Below are 22,957 nucleotides of genomic sequence, written 5' to 3' on the forward strand. Positions count from 1 at the left end.
TTGGTTTCAGAGCACGATGCAGCAGTATTCACAGGCCTGTATCATGGTGCAGTTTAGAGATTACTCACTGATCACCAGAATAAAAGGTCAAAATGAAGCGGGGTCTGATGTAAGGGAGGCCCAAAATAGATTCTCCACTTTTATTAACACAGTTTGAAGTTTGATGATGCCTCGGGAGACTCAGCAAACTTATTATTTCATGCTGCATTTGAAACATGTGACAGGAATATATGGTTCAGTTCTTACATAGCTCATGAGCAACGGTGGTTTGATTTAATCTGACACGACTTGCAGATGTAGCCATGGTAGAAGTCCTTCATCTCACTAAATGCACTCAGTTAATGCAACAGTGAATTAGAATTGCTCTATTGCTCTGCACCATGGGGGAATTGTTTTTTTTAAAATCAAACTGTGTTACTTTTTCAAGAGTCAGCTGGCGTAAAAATATTATGGCAAAGAAAGAAGACTTAATTGATGTGTTATAATATGTATGTTTAGTTCTACATTATGACGTTTGAGAAAGAGAGGGCTGCAACACCTGATGCAATATTAATGCAGGGAAGATGCAATGTAAATGCACGATGGGCAACTTCTAAGTTGGTTCACACTAGGAAATTTGCCTCATTGCCACATTAGTTTGGTCATCAGGGCAACGAAACACAACTCTACAAAAGGAAAAAATAAATTACGTGGAATTGTTTGACTGACAATGAATCCCACGAACTAATCCCGATGTCCACACTCAGTTAGATTGATTACATCCGAAGCAAGTCTGGCAGAATCTAAAAGGGCACAATATTAAACATTCACAATGTCTGTCTGACTACACTAACCTTTCCCTTGTTTTCGACCTCCACATCCTGGTAACTATCCACGGGTAATTTGCATTGTGAAATTAATGATTTATCTCCTCGATGCATCAAGTCCAGCAGACACATTAGTCGTGGCGTGAAGATGAACATAGGAATGCTTAATGACCCATCTTCCTCAACGCATCACGTCCCGGAAATCTTGATCAACGTGGAACCTTCCAACCCACTAAGACAAGAAGGTTGTTTTTCTTCCTAACTACTGTCTAGAGATCCGTGAACTAATATAACAATATAAACAATATGGGACGATGAAATATTTGTATCAACCATTGAAGATTCTGGGATATGTTTAATACTCAGTTCGCTATCTCTTGAATATCTCTGGTTGCATTAGGCCATTGTGGTCAATGCAAATCAATAAGCGGGACTGATTTATTTATTTATGCCAATATTGGATTTACAGAATGTCGGCATCAATTTAATGAAATATCTTTATTTGTCAGGTATTCAACAGACTAGATTAGTGCAATGCCAGCATTTCAATTGTATCTATATATTCTATTTCACAATTGAAGTTCCACAGATCATGGTATATAATCATGGTATATAACTATATCATGGTACATAATATTATCACATACAATAATATTACATGGTGATAAAAGATTGTGCATTATAAAGGCAAACTGATTTTTGAGGCTGATATCAACATTAATAACACTTATGATAAGGATCTATGTGCGTCCAGTTTGTCTCGGGGTTAAGATGCCATTTATTATGAACGCAACATCATTGGTTCACTTCCTTTGTTCCATGCAATTTCCTATCTATATCCATCTCCCCTCATTTCCTGTCCCCCCTCTCTCTCATGTCTGCTTATGAAAAAAGGGCATTAAATACCCCAAGAAAAACCCCCCGATCCTTTTAGTTCGTTTTTTCTCTGGCGGACAAACTATGCAATAAAGACACAGTTTCAAAATACCTCAAACTTTTCTTTGGCATTTCTGCACTGCGATGTCTTCCTGCTTATTGTCTGACGTGAACACAATGTCTATATATCTGCATCAAGCTAACATCTGTGGATTTATCAGACAGGACGATGTATTTGTCCGGCTGTAATCTATATCACACACCTCTACTGTGCTCTTGTTACTATGAGCATATATTACGACTACACATACTACTTTAGGTTTGTTGTCGCCTCATGAACAAACACAAATGTGAGCCTGAAGCACTTCATAGTAGGAGTGATCACATGTTCATGAGGACTTCCGTCGTGTTGTGATCTCAGGCCTTACCAGTAAGAAAAGCAGATCAGAGAGCAGCAGTCCTCAACTGGAACGCTTCATGAATACAACCACTTCCCCTCTGAGCTTACTGGTCTCACTTAAGTGAGCTCAGTTGTGACAAACCGATGTAACATATAGCCCATAGTGCTACTGCAGCTCTGTGGCATGAGAATTGTCTGCGTTTACCCTTTGGACCTGACTATTTACAGCGTACAGCCATGTTTTTCAGATTAACATGTACCCGGGGGTAGACAATGTAGTGGTGTTTTCTACAATCATCACCAGCTGAATATCAAGTTTCCTTGCAATGTTCTCTGCAGGAAACATGATAATGCTTTCAGTCAGAATGCAGACGTCATTTGAGCTGCAGCTGAATGAATGTATCAATATGTACTCTGATGGAGGCGTTTAAAAAATGCAAAACATCCATCCAAAAGGGTTTTGATGATTTCCAGAAACTTGTCTGATCATGTTTTAAAAACATTGCAGTTGACGAATCATGTAGCTGTTAATAACTTACTTACTTGTGAAATAATACATTTGTTACGAAAATAAATGTCTGCTTGCTAAAATGTGTAATTAAGCGCTTAAACCCGGGAGTATACAGCATTTAAAAACAACATTAGCATGCTGTTGCAATCCTACAATGTGCAATTATTGCAAGCCCACCTCATAAGCACCACAGGCAGAGCATAACGGGTCGAGGATTTAGTGAGATTTGGCGAGCAACCATGCAACTACAGTGTGTTTAGACCGAGGATTGTTTGTCCAGGTCATCTGATTGTATCTACACAAAAGGTCAAGACCACTGACTCTAAATAAGAAGATTCAATATAAGGGGGAGGAGGTGGCTGTAGAATTGTACAGTAGGCTATATGAGAGGGAATGTTGGGGGAAAGTTAATGGGTTTTGGTCGTCATTCATCTTTCTGTTGGTGACAGCCCATATTCTTTATAGGGATTCAGTGTGGGTCCATAAATCTTAGCAGGGTCATGCATTGCACAGGAGATGAAAAGGAGTTATGAGGGGGAGAGCAGAAGAGGTGGAAGGGAGAGAAACGGTGCAGGGGGTGAGTGGGAAAGGGGGAGGGGGGGGGGGGTGAGTGAAGCTACTGACAGACAAGCAGGGGGTGAGAGAGCTGAGTGGTGACATCAAAAGACAAATGCGGCTAGGTTGGCACGGGGTGAGGCGGAGTGATGTAAAGTGGAACGGACCCCTGGGATGACATGCTGCAGGTGACTCACCATGAATCGTAGGTCGTCGAAGCCATTGAGCAGGAACTTGCTCTCGTACTGCGGCAGCCCCACGTGCTCCAGCCACTCTCCGACCGGCTGGTCCAGGGCTTTACCACAGGCCCCATCTGCCGAGAGAGGGAAGCGCTTCAGCAGGGAGAAGCCGTTCAGCCGGTAGCAGCGGCACTCAGAGGACGACACATGGCATTGCCACATCATCCTCGGCCAGCAGAGGCAGAGCCGAGTGCAGCAGCACCGGGCGGGGTGGGGGGGAGACAGGGTCCAGGCCGGGGGTGAGGGGCTCCCAAGGTACGGGTGGGGGCCCAGCTAACTCAAACACAGGAGGAGGGTAGGAAGTGCTGCGGGCCCAGCTCAAGCCCTGCAGGGGACTGACTAGGCTAATATACACCCACTGGTGTTAGTGTGACTGACTGAGAATGTCAGGCGAGGGTGGAGGTAGTGCAGGGAAGGAAGCCCATCTGAAGCTTGGTATAGTTAGTTATGTTGGACTGAGCCATTATGGCATCTTCCAACAAACAGGGTTCACTAAACATTCCTTTAGTGAGCAGATGAGCGAGTGTAAGAACAAGTGCCTAGCTAGTCCAAAGACATAACAATTCTGAAACACTACAGGTCAACAGACTAAACACATTTCAGGCTGAGGGAAAATGGGAACATCTATCGCTGAATCAGACATTTTCATACATCACACATTATTTACCCTGCTAAAACTATCCCCATCATTTTTTTACCATCAGAAATTACTCCATCAGGGTGTAACACAGAAATATTCAGTTGCCCCACAATAGATTTGTCACTGTTTTCAACACATACTTGTAAAGCTCTGGCTGAGTCCCATGGCTTCATTGGTCAATCTCTTTGAGAGCTAGGACACGGCTCATATAATGAAGGTAGCAGCATTCTAAAGTACTGTTGAGGTACTCTTGTTATAATTCTTTTTTCTTTTTTTTTTATCGAGGAATACACATTTGCCTTTACTCCAGAGCCACAAGGAGTACGGTCAGGTAGACATATTGTAAATCCTACTTAAAAAAAAAAAAAACACGTTGGCTTAGGATTTCCAGTGTGCTGATTCCAAACTCCTCAATTCATAATCAAATCCAAATATAGATTCCTTGATAAAGCTCCTGGTAATGGAAAAAGGCTGGGTGTCCTTGGTGGTGCCAGTGCTGCCCAGCATTCACACTCCTCAGCAGGCTGCTGGCTGTGCGGCTCCGCCAGACAACGTGCTTCTCTTCTCTCAAAGCAGTAAATCCAGGTTCGATCCGACAGACGGCAGGTGAGAGACTCTTGACTCTGAAGCCAGGATCACTTAAGCTATAGCTCCTTCCTGAGGCAGGCGCCCAACCAACCCCCCCCCACGCTCCCACCCCAGCCCACCTGGTTCTTCTCCTCGCTGGGTACAGCTAGCAGCCTCTGTGCTCAGGGCAGAGGTTTGCTGCATCCCCTGCCTGTCTGAGACATGCAGGCGGTGCAGATGCAGTCAGAGCAGCTGCTCCCGGCTCACACACGCTACCCCCCTCACTGCTCACAGGGCATAACGTCCTGACGCCGGCTACTTCTGCACAGGGGACCAAAGAAACTGCCTCAGCCTCAGCCACTGCTGCCACGTCCTTCCCACATCCACGACAGGCAAGAGACTCAGATCATCTCCCCTTCTCATCCGACCAAATCCCTCAAGCTCTTCTTTTTAACTCCCCCCCCCCTCCTCGCTCTCGTCTCTCTCTTTCCCTCGCTCCCGATCTCACGGCCCCATTCCCATACCGTGTGATCGCACTGCAGGGCTGCTATGCTGCCTGATGAAGTGGGGTGCTGCTCCACGTAACAGCCTCTCTCTCTCTCTCCCTCGCTCTCCCACTATATCAATTCCCCTCTCTCTCTCTCTCTCCCTCTCTCCCTCACTCCGTCTCGCTCCCTGCCTCTCGTCCTCAAACACACCGAAGCAAACACACACACGCTATTTATCTCTCTGTGTTGTCTGTCTCTCTACCCCTCTCCCCTTCTATCTTGCTCTCGTTTCTTTCACATACAAATGCACACACACTAGCTCTTCTCCGTCTGTCTCTCTCTAACCTTATCCTACCCCCCCCCCCCCCCCCCCCCCCAACTGACTGCACTGATTAGAATTGCAGAGGCACCCTGATCTTGCCAGTGCAGAAAGGATACCACCATCAGAGGCAAAGAGCAAGCACAGAAAGCCTAAAAAAATCACAGTCCCTCTCTTCCAAGAATGGCTAGAATGTAAAGGGATGACGAAGATCCGATCCGGCTCAGTTCTTAAGGCTAACATGGGATAATGAAACAAAGAGCCTCATCAAGCCCCTGCTTATTAGCAGACGGCTTTAATTCATTTACATCTTACTTTGATGATAGGACAAGGGGGGGGGGGGGGGGGGGGGGGGGGGGGGGCAGCATTGATTTAAGTCAGCAGAAGTCTCTTATGCACTTGTACAGGAGAACAGAAGACGAGAAGAGACGCACTTTTAAGTCCTGTCTCTTCTTCATCTCACCCAGTCATACACCAGGAGGCAAATTCCATTATGTACCTCCAGATGCTCACTTCATATTGCACATCTTTTAGAGCATAACGGAGGCTTCTAACGGGGAAAAGCCTGGATAAACAAGTGAGATAATATATAGCTAAGATAGATTTGGGGTAAGGCTTTACCAGAGTTTACACAGGAAGTTGTAGACTTTAACCACCCACCTATGCAGGGCTGCTCACTGTGTCCATCACGGGTGTTATCTGGATACAGCTGAAGGCAGAGCGTAATTACGCAGGCTTTCAAGCTGCGAGCAATCACCTCACACATTCCCAGATGGGTAGTCAGCCAGTCAGTAAGGCAGTCAGGGCAAGGAGAAGCGGTGCCAACTGAGGGAAGCAAAGTGAAGGGCTATTGATTGAGCCTCCTCCGTAATTGGCCGCCTGTACCCCTGTTGCTCTGGCGTTACCGATCAGGTAAAAGGCCACGTCAGGTCTCCGTGACCCGTCAGTCATACACGAGGACCAGCGCTCATCATTTGTTATCAGATAGAGGAGCTGCTGTCAGATTTGCCCTGAGTGAGGAGAAAGATGATGGAAGGAGGGAACGAGCGAGACAGGGAGAGAGAGAGAATGAGCAGGAGACTGATAAGAGACAGAGAAAGACGAGTAGGAGGAGGTGATGAAACATATGAGCGAGATAAGATGGTAATAGGACGTAAGAAGGATTGAAGCGGACTAATTATGATTCACTACGAGATCCCACAACTCCACCTTCTTTACTCTTTCCTCCCAAGCCTCATGCCAAAGTCAGCTCTTACACCACGGTATCCAGACAAAGACTGTTAAAAATACCCGCCACCCCATCCAATTACTTCCATTTATTTGGGACAGCAACACCTCCCACGGTAGTCGGACCTAATTACTGACTGACAGAGTATATGCTCCTCCACTGTCTTATCCCCTGTTAAACAGACCAAGCTGTCACATCTATCCAAGTGGGTTTGTGTACCGTTTGAGCCCTGCTACTGCTAGACGTGGCTCCAAGGAGCATCCAGAAAGACTTATTTACAGAGGTTGAGGCAGAGGTTGTGCCTCGATAAAGCCGTGCCTCTTTATCAGAGCAGGAGAAAAGAACTAGCTCCTTGTCAACACACCCAAGCAGTGGAGAAAATGAGTCGCAAAGCTGAATTAATTCAGGGAAACTGAAGGCGGACTCTTCCTTTGAACGTCTGAGCGTGCCTGTACACAAACTGAGCCGATGCCTCCTGTGTGCTGTTAGCCGAGCTCTCTCTCCGCTCCCTCTCTCTTTTTAAGCTCATTTACTCAGTGCTCTGTTAGCACACAATCGAGGCACCCGTGATGGACACACAACACAAACAACCTCATCCTTGTGTGTGCAGAATGGCGCACAAATCGCAGGGCCGGTTTATCAAAAAAACAGCCACAGAAATCAGACGTTCAGAATTCTGCTTCTGGAAGATGAAATGGCCATTCCTTTTGCTCCTGATATGAGACGGAGAGCACACCAGGAAAAGGTGTATGGAAAGAGAATACACTGAAACAGGGCTGAGGCTTTTCACAGTTCTGTCACAATAAAAAGATAAAGGTGGAATGCAGAGGGACAATTTAGGTTTCCATCTTTGTGTAATCTCCCTTATCTCCTTCTCTAACCCCCTCCTCTCCCTCCCTCCCTCTCCTGGCGATGACGCTGAAGGGTACCTGTTTGTTCTCTTTCGTTACATTGTGAAGAAAAGAGATGTGCCCTTTTTGCTAAGCGTCACGCACAAAAACAGCAACAAAAGCATCTTCGCAACCTCCAGAACTACTTGTGCACGATCTCTGATTAAAATCGGGGGAGCGACTGCATGACTCAGCGGAATCTGGGACACTTTCTGCATGCTGTTCTTCAAACAAGGCCTATAAATAGCACACACCTATATGTGTAGAAGAACAAAAAAACAAACAACATATTTCCTCTTATGTAATGTAGAATAACCTCTGGCGTTAATTGTTAGGCTAGCAATTAATCTAACAATGTAAATAGAAACCAGCTTTGCTTTAGGATTGCTTTGCTAATATGCATCTTGTCTTGGTTATTCTTACTGCAATTATTCTTTTAGAGTTACAGTTATTTTATTGTTTATTTAATTATGTTTTATTGTTTATTCATTTGCTTCCCTTCTCGTATGTATTTCAGTCATCTAACTTGTTTCAATTGTCGACACTTTTCTTTTTTCTTTTTTTCTCACGTAAGGCACACTGAGCTGCAGTTTGTTTCTGAAAGATGCTTTATAGTTATTAACTCTGCCAAAGAGGTAATGCTTTTGGTTGGGTTGGTTAGTCTGTCTGTCAGCAGGAGAAATAACTGGCCCGATATTTATGAAAATTGGTTGAAGAGTGAAGCATGGGCAAAAGAATAACCTATTAAAGGTTGGAGTGGATCCGAATCACGGGATGGATACACAAATTGTGTTTCACTTTTGTGAAAATGCGAGCGCCCCTCCAATTTCAAATTCATTGAAACACATTAAATGAAGAAGAGAGTTGATTAAAGGAGTAGAAGCCCTTGTCATTTTGTAGACTCAGCATTTTGTTTAATTGGTTGAGCAGGTCAAACTATCACTTACCTTTTATGAATAATTGTCGCGTATTGCCATTTTAACGGCTTGCTTTGTAATGGGCTGACAGGAAGAAGTGATGTAAGACGTAATATACCACACACTGACACGAGTAGGGTTAAATGGTGGTGCGGCAGTAAAAGCCTTAATTCTCCTAATTCAAATGTAATTTCATCTCCACTTTTCTGCCTCCTTGCTTTATATCCTTTTATCACCACCACATATTTTACCGTTTCTGTCTTCCAGCTTGGGCCGTGCTCCACCTTGCAGTGGTCAGCAGATTGTTAATCCGTAAAACATACGGCGCATAACAAATGGCAATTGTATCTTAATAAACCTGACTCCTAAAAGGCAGTCCCGTGCATACCCAGAGGAGCTGTTACACAATACTGTATGATGAAACCACCTTATGGCAGAGTCTCTGATAGAGGAAGCTTTACACTGTATCAACTCAGGAGGGTTATCTAAACAAACTGAGCCGATGCCAGCTGGCTTCTCCCGCTGAACCGCCTGAAGGACGCTTGATGAAGCATACTGTCAATTCAAGCCCTATTGAGATATACAGTAACTCCAGAAAAGAAAAAAATATGACAGTGAGGGGAATTTTGAATTAGATTTCCCTCAAAGTGGAAACCTTGTGTCTAACAAATAACAACAACGTGCCAAACAAGTGTCAGCTTGAATCTCTGTGACTTATAAGGACAAACAAAAACCTCCCCTCCGTCCTCTCTGAAGCTGTGTTTGAATACTGAACAGCAGCTCTTAGAAAGCTGTTCACAAATCAGTTAAAGGCTGTGAGAAGTTTGGTTGCTGCTAACATTACGTATAATTCCCGCCCAATAAACTCTACAGAGCTATCATGAATGCAGCAACAAGAGCAATTAAGAGCTTTATAAATGGTTAATGAATAGGACTCATTTGGACCCAGTTGTCATTTTGCGTTAACCAACCAATAAAGTACACACCACATAGTCATATCTCTGGAAGAAAAATATAGCTCAATTCAGCATGAATGAAAAAAGGTCTATCACCGAGAAAAGATAGAAGGTGGTGAGGCGTTACCTGAGCTCGGGGCGGGCTGTTTCTTTTTGGACGTTTCAATGCCTGCTCCAATCAAGTTCATGATCTTCTCAATCTGTTGAAGAGAACAAGCATGAAAGATCGGGGAAATGTCAATTACCAATCCTCCATCAGCCAAACCAATTAGAAAGCAGGAAACACTGAAGGCACTGGGTGAGGACAAAAGAGCTGCTGCTGCTGGGAGTACTGGAGTGGAGGCGGGCTGTTTTGCAATGATGGATTACAAGCAGCAGTCCAACGTCAATGACCAACCCACGACTCAGCAGAAGCACAGCGGGGTGATGAGGTGAATTACAATCGGGAAGCTTTTGAAACTCCAAACTATTGAGGCCTGTTAGGCCGCGTAGCCGAGTCCGTACGGCGCACAGACTAACCCTCCAGAGATTCAGATCTGTTGCTGGCTGTTTCTTTGTGAGTCTTTGATTGCCCTCTCAGACCTGTATTATTTAAACTTCACAGAAGGAAGGCAACCGCTTACTGCAAGGTTAAGTGAGCACAACGCTGCATGCAGGAGATTACAGAGCAACTCAGAGAAGAGTTGTTTAGGGGCTTAGAGACAGAAATGTTTATTTAAGTAGTCTCAGGCTTTCCAGGAGAGCCAAAATACATTTCCAGGTTGTTTGCTTTTGTTTATTTGCTGGATAACTGAACAGTAACTCAAGTTCCAGCAAAGTGCTTTCGGAACTAGATGCAGTGGGTTATAAAAAGCGGTCAGGAAATATAAGTAGGACAACAAATGTGCTTTAGTTTTTTCTTCAGTTAGAGAAAATCTAACTACCTGCATCTATAAAGCTTGCTAATTAACACTTTACATATGTATCTCATCTGATTAATGCAGACAAAAACCAAACCTTTTATCGGGGGTTGGGCGGTTTGCCTGTCAAACTCATGGTGATGACAGGAAGTCACACTGTCGAGACAACAAATGGCCTTGCACACAACCCCCATGTGAAAACCACGAATTGTCATGTTCACTCTTTGTTTATTTTTGTAATGTAATTTAAACAATGTAGCCAGGAGTTGCACATTTCATTAATGTTTGACATAGCCACGCATGCTATGCTATGCTAATAGTGAACAAGCAACGGAGCGAGAGCTGAATAAGGTGGGACTACTTAGAACAGGTGTGAGATGAGTTGTTATCCTCATGTCCTGTCACTGTTCCCTCTTATTAAACATTGAAATACAAGGATTGCATTTCACTGATTTCATTAAGCTCGAGTGGAACACACATTGTGAAGTACCCGGTGTCATATTCCTTCCATATAAATAAACAAAGTGGTATTCACAAGTCATGATATCCCAACGAAAACAAACACTCTGGGATCCATTAAATGTACTGCATATTTGAATAATAATCACTTATCGCAATTTGTCCACAGAAACCACATTACTTGCTGACACTTCATGCTTGAAGGACAGCAGGACGATCAAGTGTACCATTCGCTCCATTCTATAGAGAACACACTTTACGTATTATTATCATTTTATATTCTTTGACTGTGGTAGAAAAGAGGATATCTGCAAGAAGTTATTTTGACAATTTTTAAACGAGGCAATTAGCAGACTGGAGTCACCTAAAATGTCATGTGCAAGCTATTGCAGATCTAAATTTAGAATCACTAGACTAGTCTATTCACAATCGGCAATGAAGATTTTTGCGAGCCTGAAAAGCTGATTCTGCTTTCACTAGTGACACCAGAGACACAGCCAGGCTTATTTGATGTAATATTTAGTGTTTGAAAAAGCCCTATGCACTTCGCTAGTGGCATCAACACTGTGGAAAAGCCTTGATTAATTTGGAAGTCAGGCACGTGGGACGCATGGCATATGCCTCCAGCAATACAGACCTCACATTACTCTTTGAATTAACCCAGTTACATTCTATATCACACACACCCACACACACACACACACACACACACACATCAGGACTACATTACGTCTGAGCATAAGTGCATCGTTATTAAAACCAGTCACCAAAATGCTGCCTCTAGGGAAGCCTGCATCATCATAGTTTAAGTGCGGAAATATTTCATAACGCACACTCAGCGTCATCCGACGAATAGCCAGCTGTTTGGCTCAGGGATGGACGAGGAACGTGTTGAATATATTTATGTTATTCAAACGAGAAATGTATTGTTAGATATGTCAAAATTATTTTCCACATCAGTTCATGAAACAGACTTGCCGTATGAACTGAGGTCAATTGGTCCATTAGTATTTCCATTTCCATCCATCCATTAGCTAAACCCACTTAACCTTGTGTGTTGGGGGGGGGGGGGGGGGGGACTGGAGCCAATCCCAGCTGACATTGGGCGAGAGGCGGGGTACACGGGTTGGCCGGTTAATCACAGGGACATGCAACCATTCAAACATTCACACCACATGCAAACGCCACAAGAAGAGGCCAGCCGGCAGGTTGGAATCCGACAACTGCTCCATCAGTGTCTTTAACTGCTCGATCCATTTCAGCTTTAAACAGCAGATGGCAGGTGAGAATCAGGTTGTAAATTCATTTTTAAAACCATAAGAAATAATACACTGAGAGGTGCCAGCTGACATTGACAGGTGTTTCTATTATATTGTCCACCCTATTTATATGATCTTTAAACCAAAAGAGGAAGGTGCAGTTAAACTCAATGGGAATTAATTTGACTCAGGGAGCACTTTCCACTGAATGTCTGGGAGCAGGATGGAAATAATCAACTAAGAAGATCTATTCACACAAAGACGTAATTGATGGTGCCGTTAAGAAGCACATGGGGATCTGAGCGGACTGTGATTAAATCCCTGGTGCTCAACTCTGAGTGATAGTTCCACATCCTGAAATGATTTACATGCTAATACAGGTTGAGCTGCACTTCAATTCATGCACACGCTTCAAACATTATCCATTTTATTACCTTTACAAGCTCAAGTGTTACAAATGAAAAGATATGACAGTAAGGGGAAATCACTGATCTTTTTTTTCTTCTTTTTACAATTCATGTCCTAGCATTTGCTTTATTCTGACTATCTTCTATAGAGTATGACTTGTTCTTCTCAAACTCAAAACAGGTGATAAAACATGGAAAAAGGAATTGACTCATTTGGAGAATAACTGAGCAAAGGAATGGTTAAGATAGATCTTTCTTGGAGTGCACTCCCCACTTCTTAGAGAAGTTATGCTCCGTTATGCTCTCTGTTTCCTCCAGGATCTGAGACCAACTCTACTGAGGACTTGATTCAATGTCAGTCAGATCAAGTCAAAAAAACACAAAACAGACCTGACCCAAAATGGGTCTTGTGTTTACACCAGTTTTTAATCAATAACCTGTATGGGTCACTGTGTGGAAGAGACTGGGACTATTCTATTATGTGAAGGCATCATCAGGCTTAACATCAATCTTGCTTTCCTAACTTTGCAAAACAAAATGATTATTTATTGAAATAATGGTATCCGATACCCGATCCAGCTATTTGAGTCAGTATCGGAGAGATATCCAATATCAGTATCAATTGGTGTTGATATATGCATCTCTAAACATCGACTGCATCTTTTTACAGATTGCTTGAACATATGAAGAGAGCTCCACATTGGGCACTTTTTATCCTGAGTCAGTCAGCCTCAGTGAGTTCCCCTACAGGCCTTATTATACCTACATTCATTACGTGCTTCGCTGGCCCTGGAAAATATGCAGCATATATACATATATGGCACTGTTCCATGAGAGAAAAGTTGGAGTCCAGAAATACTTGTATAAACCAGGGAACTGAATATTCTAATGTAATCAAAATAAATTGGAAATGTTCCCAATTATCTAAACTTGGCTCCATTTTTTTCATACAGCGCTTTTATTCAAAGCACTTTACAAGGCTTTTGCCGCTCATTCACGTTCACCCATTCACACTAACCTGACAATCGGGCTTAGTGTCTTGCTCAAGGTCACTCCGACATGTAACTACCAACCCTGTGATCAATGGACAATCTGCTCTACCTACGGCCCCACCAATTATCTGTTTTGTGTTCTCAGATTTATTGAACCAGTCATTTTGGGCAAAAGGGTCATACTGCACTGAAATGGCCCTGTGCCACAAAAGTGCTCAGATGACAGAAAGAAATGGCAAAAATGGTGCAAACAAAATCAAACTGTACAATAATTACATGATATAATATAAGACAACAAATTCCAGCCTCCACTATTAACAAAAGTGCCTTACAGTATATTTAGCCTCGATGCCACCTCTTTTATGATCAATCCCTGTCCGCTATGGGCTTTGAAAAACCTAATCAAAAAACAAATCAATAAAGCAGCAAATACAATGAGCCAATTTAGAAACCATAGCTGTGTCCCACCTTGATTCAGTGCGCTAATCTTCATATTCATGCAGCCAGAATACAATAAATGATTTTGTACCAACTGTATGAGACATAAGCTGTCAATCATCACACTGCGACGGCTGTGAACACTGCTGCCAATTAAACTTGTAAAAGGTTCACTCCCTTCTTTGTTTTACAGGATGTTCCTGAAACTGGCTCACCTTCCCCAATTTTTCAAGCTTTGAGCTGCTTCTCGATTTCATGTGTGCATTGCATTGTGGGGCAGTAGTGTTCCTCAACGGATCAATGAGAATTTAGTATAATTACTGACATATTTAGAGTACTGCAGCAACACTCTAAAGTCATGTGATCCTAATTCAGCAAGTGATCTTCTTTTGCATGCAATTGCCTGTCTTCGCATCTTTCTTGTCTAGTAAACTACATGCTACCAAATAAGATTGGGATAATGTGAAATAATCTTGAACAATGTGCTTTAGCGATAGCGAGTACAATATTGTCCACTGAGCCAACGTCTCCCGCACATAAACGATGGCAGTGAGCCCGAAGCAGAGCAGATAATGGAAATGATGGCTGATATAATAAACTAACCAAAAAGGCTGCCTGCCTCACTGGCGCTGGCCTGGAAACAGGATTACCACTCAGTATCATTGTCAATAAAGACAGATGGGCCAGTAGCTCCCCACTATACAAGACCCAGATCACATAATTCTATCCAGCAGTGCTCATGATTTGATGATTGTTGTTTTTTTTATGTATTGGACAGCTTTGAAACCACACAGCATAAATAAAGCTACTAAGAATGATCATAATAAAGTCATGATGGCATTTATGGTGTGCTATAAATGTGGCGAGGCATGGTGACATGAATTTGATACAATTTTATAGTTAAAGTTATCATTCTAAGCGTCAAATATTTTAGTCATTTAGGTCTTTTAGGGGACATAGCATTTAATTAATGCTTTTGTATTGGTTTCAGTCAGGGACCAGTTACTTTATTAACGACTACAAGAAAATAAACGTAAGATTCTGACAGTGCTAATGCATCTGAATGATAGAGTATAGCATCACTTCATTTGTGTGGATTTTTCCACGCTGCATTCAGCCTGTCAAGTAGTGCTGGGATTGGGACTTAATGTAAGGTAACGTCAGATTATCATAAATTAAATTCCATAGTGTGTATTTTCCCACCTATACAAAATAAGACTTATCAACTCTATATACGTGACTGACGGGTGAGATGTACGGCTGCAACTAACAGCTGCTGCTGCTGATTGTATTTAGGATTCATTGCTTGACCTATGAAGTGCCATCACAATTTCGGGAAGCGTTTAAATGTCGGACCAACAGTCCAAAACCTAAAGATATTAAATTATTACATGAGACAAAGGAAAGCAGCAAATCCGCACAAAGGCAAAACTTGGACTCTTAAATATTTGTCATTTTTGTTTGAAAACTGATTTAAATGATTTACCAATTTCAAAAAAGTTAAAAATAATTTTTCTGTCGATCTGAGGATTGATTGATCGACTACTTGTTCCATCTATAATGAAAGCAAAATTGTAAAGTTGAGAATTTGAATGTATGTCTATACATATTTTACATATAAATATATATATATAAACACACGTAGATATTTTAATAAAAAAAAACGTTTTGGGGGGAAAGTATTGCTGTCTTATATGCTTTTCTTTGAGACTTCACACATGTATGTTTCTGCAACAAAAAACTGCTTAATTAAGTATATAAAAGCTAGCTATTATGAAATGAGACACCAGTTTTAAAAGAAAATGGTTTATACAATCATCCCTGTTCTCAACACCTCTTGGTTTTTTGGGGGCAATAAAAGTCATGGAAATGCTGCAAAAGGTTGATATTGGATGTTGTTATGACCCCTCCAACTAACCTGTCTCCTCCTGCAGGAGCCTGCAGTCAGGAGGGTCGTTATCCTAATTTGGTGGCAGCTGTTCAGGCCTCCGCCAAGGCAACAAATATCAGCCACTTTTCGTTGTCTGCCTCTTGCTCTCCTAGAATTGGCACAGCCCAGGTTTTGGTATGGTTGAACAATTTGCTGCCTGCAACACTTGCACATACACCGTCCACGCTCATCCAAACATTCCGCTCACTACTGATGCGTTTACTCTCCACAAACCCATGCTCCTTTGTAAATAGTTATGTTTGATTCATTTCTAATAAAACATTTAATTGGCACTTTAACTTGACTGGTCTCCTATGTTACTGTTGGGCAATATGTTTCCTCCAAAATATGATTCTTCAAAAGCCAAATCTGGCACATTTGTCACATCTGACTGTAATTTATAAGCAGCTTCTATTGAACCAGGTTGTCAAAACGGCCAGCAGTCAAGCATAACTGAGCTAGTCTGAGTTTCAAGCATGTGATCACAACAAAGAAAGCCAGATTGAACCTGTTATTTCACTAAATAACATACAACAATTACTTAAAAGCTATGGAACTGTGGAGCCACCATGTCTTCCCCTTCAAATTGAAATCCTCACATCGCTATTTTAGAGCTTCTGTTTTTTTTTTTTTAAGGTGCAAAATGACTTTAAAACAGGTCTATTGCATGTGTGGAAAAACAGCATTTAACAGCGGGTTGGAGGAAATGTGGTTTCTCATGTGTTACACCCGGTGAGACATTTTACGGGCAATGTGGCAGGTGAAAAAGGACTGCCACCCCTCCCCCCCCCCACCCACCAACCCCATCACCACTACTCTCATATTCATGTACCACATCTGTCAAACCAGATCTTAAGATGTGTTCACTCTGCCGTGGCTCTCTATATGAATTATAAACCAACTTACATGTACTTTGAAAATATTCCATCCACATCAACTGGATTTACCAACATGAAGATGTAAGTTAGTTTTATTTCTTTTTCGTTGTGGCAGATTCAAATTCATAGATAACTAATGAAAACGAATTTTGGTTTATAAGAGCTATGATATATCTGTTTTCACACTATCAACATTATTATATTACTAAAGCTGTATAAATCATATACATTCAAAAAGATTGTAATAAACCAAAGGTAACATATCAATAAATATGGGTTTTTTTTATTAGGGGTATTAGGGGTCCCAATCTGCTTGTGTTATGTAAGACTACAGCCATTAGTAAGTGTTGCAGCAGGTACATAAACACACACACACACACACACACTGTGTGCACTTTAAAAGCTTGCATGTGTAATGACCTGAGGAATACCGCTGGGAAATTTAGAGTACGCACACGAATGAAGCCACTGAAGCATCTGTAACATGTGGTTGTGTTAACCTTTGCCTTTTGAGTATTGAACAGACAGTGGTGAAGACATCAATCACCTTAATCATGGATGCCATTTCTATTGTTAGTAATGTAATGGTGACTGAAATGCAAGATTACTGTATAACGACGTTTGTGTTATTTGTGGTATTAATTTTAACAGAAAAGGAGGAGTCCACGTTAAATTATATGAACATATAAAAGCAGTAACAGTAGTGTGGATATGCCAAACATTCAGGGATCCATTGTGTTGGTCAGTGGTGCACGTTTCTAATTTATGTGGATAACTTGCCAAATGTCAACACAAGGATGCTAACTTGTTTCATGGCAGCTACAAGGCAGTTTAACAAGATAATTGTTTACATTACATGCTAAATGACCGTTATTGAAACAAAATTGAAGACAAAACTGCTGGATTAATCTATCAGATTTGTGTTCTTGTAATATAAAATAGTAGCAGCAGTAACAGTTTGAGGGGAAGTACATTATTAATGTCTACAAGATGTAGCTATTGAGCACTTTTAAAGTCTTGCTCTTTCAGCCAAATTATTCACTTGTTATCCAATTTGAATGAGATGTATGGTGTGTCTTGCCGTAGACACGCAATGTTGCACTGATGTACCCTTTGAAAGTCCAACTAGTCAAACATGAGTAACATTAATCATACAGCTAAGGGGACGACTGCCATGCAGAAGTAAAGGCATTGTAGGAGAGCAAGATGGCAATGTCCCTACTGTCTCTTCATTCAGTACAGCTGTTGAGTGTTAGTTGACAAGGCACAGTGTAGGCAGGGCTAATTATTATTATTAATACGCTCATAATTATTAATAATGAGCGTGTCCTGCATTATTTATGAATCCGTTTTTTTATTAAACTCTAACAAACACTTTCTAATTGTTTTTGCTGAATGATGAATATTGATAATACAATTTATGGACATTTACATTTGAAGACCTCAAAAGTGAGGATTAACTCACAACCTTTTGGTGGACATTAATCAAGCTGAGTTAGCTGGCTAACAGGTTATCTACTCCCCCCTCCAAAAGTCTGTTTTTTTCTCGCTTCTATACACATAGAAATAATGTTACTTTAAAAGGCGTTTTGACCGGTTTGTCAAGCGAAACGTTCGCCTTAGCTTTAATGTTAAGCAGGTTTAACGGTAACGCTAGCTAGCTAACTGGAGTTACAACAATTTACATGAAGTTGACACTGAAATGATGGCTGTGTGAGACAAAACTTTAACTGAACAGAAAAGACATGCAACATTAAAAGTGAAAACTTCACTTCCAGTTGAAAACGTCTGGCGTTAACCTAACGGTTAAACTTGTGTCCCGGGAGTTGAGGACATCACCTGCAACGTTTTATGAGTTATCAAATGCCATCTTTGTCATCACCGACGCTACACAACCTTGGGTTCCATACCCATGGCTGTTGTGTCAAGCTTAACAGCATAACTAAACTGATATAATGTGGCAAAAAAAAAATGAAATACAATTGCCATTAGTGACTCCGTTATTCTAGTTCAAGCAAAGCTTTAGCGGATTTACTCAGTTACAGCCTCTCTTCCGCTCCACCCTGCTGCCCATATTTGGATTTTGCCGACTCAGACGATAAAGATGGCGGCTAACGGTATTACTAATTTATTTTTAATTCTTATGTATCTATTCCTTTAATTTGATTTTTGATTATACGATTCATTGGTTTTTAGTTTGTTTTATTTGTCTCCTTCATGTAAATTCAATGAAAACTGTACATCAATGTATGTACCTAAGTTTAAAAAAAGTGTTTTAAAGGAAACTCATGGTATTAAGATTTTTTTTGTTTTTATTTTTGTTTGTCACATCACCTTAAAGGTTTCATAAATATGATAATACCACAGGCTCACTACTTTCCTAAAATCAATTACTCAGTTTAAGTAGCCTAATTGTAATTTATTTCAAGATTTCAAGATATATTTTTACCAATAGGCTATGCGATCTGAATCTGATAAAGAGTGATCATCCATAAAGACGCCCGCAGCCAAATGTCGAAAGAACGATACTGACAGTAGTGAACATCATGAATCTGAACCATCACTGTGGCATTAACACTCATCATGCAGATGCAGCCACCAATTACAGGTGAACATGGTGTACGTCTTTTTCTTTGTTTAAATGTATCAACATTGCACCTCCAGAAGGCTAACCATGAGTTTAAGTGTCCCGCACACTTATATCTGACTGATATCCAGCCCTGTACAAATAGGATAGCTTGACATGTTTGCCCTGTCGTCTATTTAGTTTTTTTTTTTATAAAGTTGGGTGTGTTGGTTAAAAAAATCGACAAATACTGTTCTTCTCTTTGTTCAGATAAAAGTTTAAATAGAATACCAAGTACTTTCATTAATAGGACAAGATATGGAAAAAATGGTCAGCAGTTACACAAGCTGCCAGACATAATACAATTCAAAATGTATATATACCACTGAAAATGCCAATGGGGTTTAAAGGTTACGCTTTATCTCATAACTTCCTTTTTTATGATAACAACATCTGAAAACCAGCATTCGTATTCAGTTCGTTTGCTTCCTGTGTGCGCATGCACTGACATATGTGTGCGTTTGTATAGCTGATCTAACGCCCAGCCGCCGTGTGAGACTTGTGTGTCGCTTTAATGTTTTACGCTGGTTGATCGCTTGATGGTGGTTGACGAAATATACTCACAAGAGTCCATTTTTGCCACAAACACACACACACTCACACATAACACACACACACACACACACACACACACACACACACACACACACACACACACACACACACACACACACACACACACACACACACACACACACACACACACACACACACACATATCCCCAACCCAAACAAATCCCTTGAAATCTGGAAGAGAAACAGACACTCAAGAGCAGCTGCAAAACAGGATGCCCTTGAGAACAGGACACCCCACCCAACATGGCCTGAATAAACAGTTTTGTCAGAGAGCAGAGGGGTGGAGCATTGAGCAGGCTCGGGACGGGGAGGGATGACAAAGAGAGGGATACAGGTCAAGTAAAAGTTCAAGATGTCTAAGTGCTCTGAGCTGAGGTGACACCCAACTGCTCTTATTGTAAGGATGAAAAAGTGACATGCTCACGACATAATGTAAAAGCCACGCCCCTTTTCTGTGACCATAACTGCAGCAGGGCTGTCGTCAAGACCACTGAAGTTGAGTCTAAGACGTGTCTTTGTTTGGACAGTTTCAATTCAATTCCAAATGAAGACAACACCAAGTTCATACTTTGTGTATGTGTTGTGCACCTATCCATGCATCAGCATCACCTGCTTTGTGTTTGATTGTTAGATCACTTGTTTTTCTATTGCAGGAAACAACATAACTTTGTGCATAACTCTATCAAAAATGAGGATGCGAGATTGTTACTTGGCAAAGACACACTATGAGAAATAAGCATTACTAGCAGCATGTGAGGAAGGCATGTGGCAAGAAAGCCCCCCCCCCCCCCCCCCAAAAGATAACCAGGCTCAGTAGAGGCCAATATGGCTATAGCCAGGATTTCTTTTTCAAAAACACTGAGGTCATGAGTCCAAATAACTCCAGCAGAACCACCTAAGCAAGAAATTATGGACCAGCCTCCATCCAAACTCTGCAGAAATTCTGAGGATATAAGAAAAATCTCAAAATGTCTCACTTGGGTGTACAATGAGATTTTCGGTTAAGTTTACCAGCCTTACTTATGGTCTAAATGTTCTTTCAAAGTTGTCTTTACATTGCTGGGTATGTAATTCTGTTGTAAGGGGTTTTTTGCCGAAAACTATCACATTTTGTCTATTATATCAGAATCATCCAAACCCAAACCGCAAAATGTAGACTCTCTTCATGCCATTAAACATCCTGTATTCACATAAATTATTAAGCATTAATACAGTACATATAGTTCATATCCTCTGTGTACTCCTGGAAAGTTCGAAGCTTGACAGAAGGGTGCCAGGATAAATACCTTCTTGAATACATGTATTTAGAACATTACCTTGGACTTAATGGCAGTTCTGCTCCATTCTGCTCAACCTTTTATCAAATCGGCAGATAAAAACGCACAAAGTCAAAGTAGATAAATGTGAACCGCTCCTAAACAGACTTTTCACTGTTACTTCGACAAGTTAGTTGCTAGCCAACATAGCTGTTGGTTATGACAAAATATTGCAGTATTCTAAGAATTTAACCTCATATTCTGAATAACATCTTACAGTTTTTTATCGTTGTGATGGGGATTAAACACTCAGCAGAAAGTGTCAGAAATATTCTAGTCTGCTGTGGAATTGATTTATTATTTTGGATTACATAATTCTGCCTTTCAGCTGTGCACTATGATAATACACTGTATTATCAGACATCAGCTATTGTCCCCTAAAGGTTTTGACTATTTAAGTGCGTCTGGATGTTTTGGTAAGATATTAATATTCTTCAGGGTTTCTGCAGTGCTTCAGGGTACGGCATTGACGCTCCGAAGTGCTCAGAAATCACAAGTTAAGGTTTTTGGGGAGGGGGGGAGGGGGAATCGCTCACAGTGGGCTGAAAGTAGATGGCTTAAGACGGAGCAAAGGAGCCAGAGGAGTGCAGGAGGAGACAGTGGAAGCGTGGGTCGGCCCCTGAGACATGTACTGAGCGGATGTGGAATGACAGCACAAGCCCAATTAGTCTTAGATGCCAGGGCTGCTACAGGGAGGTCGGTGCAAGTGATCAAACCATTCATGCATTCAAGCACTCACCCACAGGCACTCTACGCCAACGGCCTGGGTAAAGTTACTACAGTCTATCACTGCTTCTGCTGGACTCTTGATCACTCTCATAATGCTGCCTCTGCTCCCCTTCCTTCCTTCCTTCCTTCCTACCTTCCTTCCTTCCTTCCTTCCTTCCTCTCTCTTGAAATATGCTGCTTCCCATTTCTTTTTCTTTTTTCCCTCACTAATCCTCAGCTGCATCTTTCATCGGCCTCTCTTTTTTTTTTCCTCACACGTTCACTCTCGCTGACACACTGTCTCTTAAGGACATTAACACACTCTACTTGAAAGCCCGTCCATGCCTTAACGCCGACAGTGCCACTCCCTCTGTCATCTACACCCTCCCACTTGTTTCCCATCCACAGAGCTGGAGTATTACCTCATCCCACTCAGAGGCAAAGGAAGGCATGCGCTCCATGGACGGTTGCCCAGTGCTGCAGTTAGACACGGACCCACTGCGGCCAGCCAGACCTCCATCCTCCTCTCCGAGTGGTGACGCCAACAAGTCAGAGTCCGACTTGGACAAGCTTCGAATCAGCCCCAGGTCTGCGGGTCTGACTTTGACCGCTGCCCTGACCGAGTCCTTGATGTCAGCTTGTGGATTCTTGATCACCTTGGTGGGGTTGGCGTCCTGTGTGCACTCCGCCATTGTTTTGGAGCTGCCAAGTGCAGCTCAGGTTCCTCCCTTTCCTGCAGTAATATGACCTGTTTCGTGGGTCCAAAGAGTGATCCAGGATCTCTGAAGTACTGAAAGACACAGATTAATGAAGTATAACTTGAGGAACTTGCCTCCAACTCATACAAAGTGCTCCTCTGTTGAGGGAAGGAAGCATGGAAGTGAAAGATTTGTTGTGCACAGAAACAATCATCAAGGCCCAACCCACTAGTTGTATCCTGTTGCCCTCCCCTTAGTGGCTGGCTGCCCCAAAGGGTCCCCCTCCTTTATCCTCTCAACTGTGACTTTTTCTGATTCACTTTCCCACATTCACATTGTCTGTTATAACTTATCAGGCTGGGTATTTTTACAGTAATGT

General features: G+C 42.0%; 1 protein-coding gene across 1 annotated transcript in view; it reads right to left on the reverse strand.

The window, feature by feature from the left end:
- The window catches only part of anks1ab (ankyrin repeat and sterile alpha motif domain containing 1Ab), a gene marked incomplete at both ends in the record, with an annotated part of 35,160 nt that extends 12,588 nt beyond the window's left edge, over positions 1-22,572 (reverse strand). Inside the window, 2 exons of the mRNA XM_079186289.1 lie at positions 3,346-3,660; positions 22,303-22,572. Coding sequence (XP_079042415.1) covers positions 3,346-3,660; positions 22,303-22,572 — 585 coding nt within the window. The remainder of the gene's footprint in view (positions 1-3,345; positions 3,661-22,302) is intronic.
- Between the last annotated feature and the right edge of the window lie 385 nt (positions 22,573-22,957).

This window comes from Pholis gunnellus, assembly GCF_910591455.1.
Source record: "Pholis gunnellus genome assembly, chromosome: 3".
Taxonomy (NCBI): domain Eukaryota; kingdom Metazoa; phylum Chordata; class Actinopteri; order Perciformes; family Pholidae; genus Pholis; species Pholis gunnellus.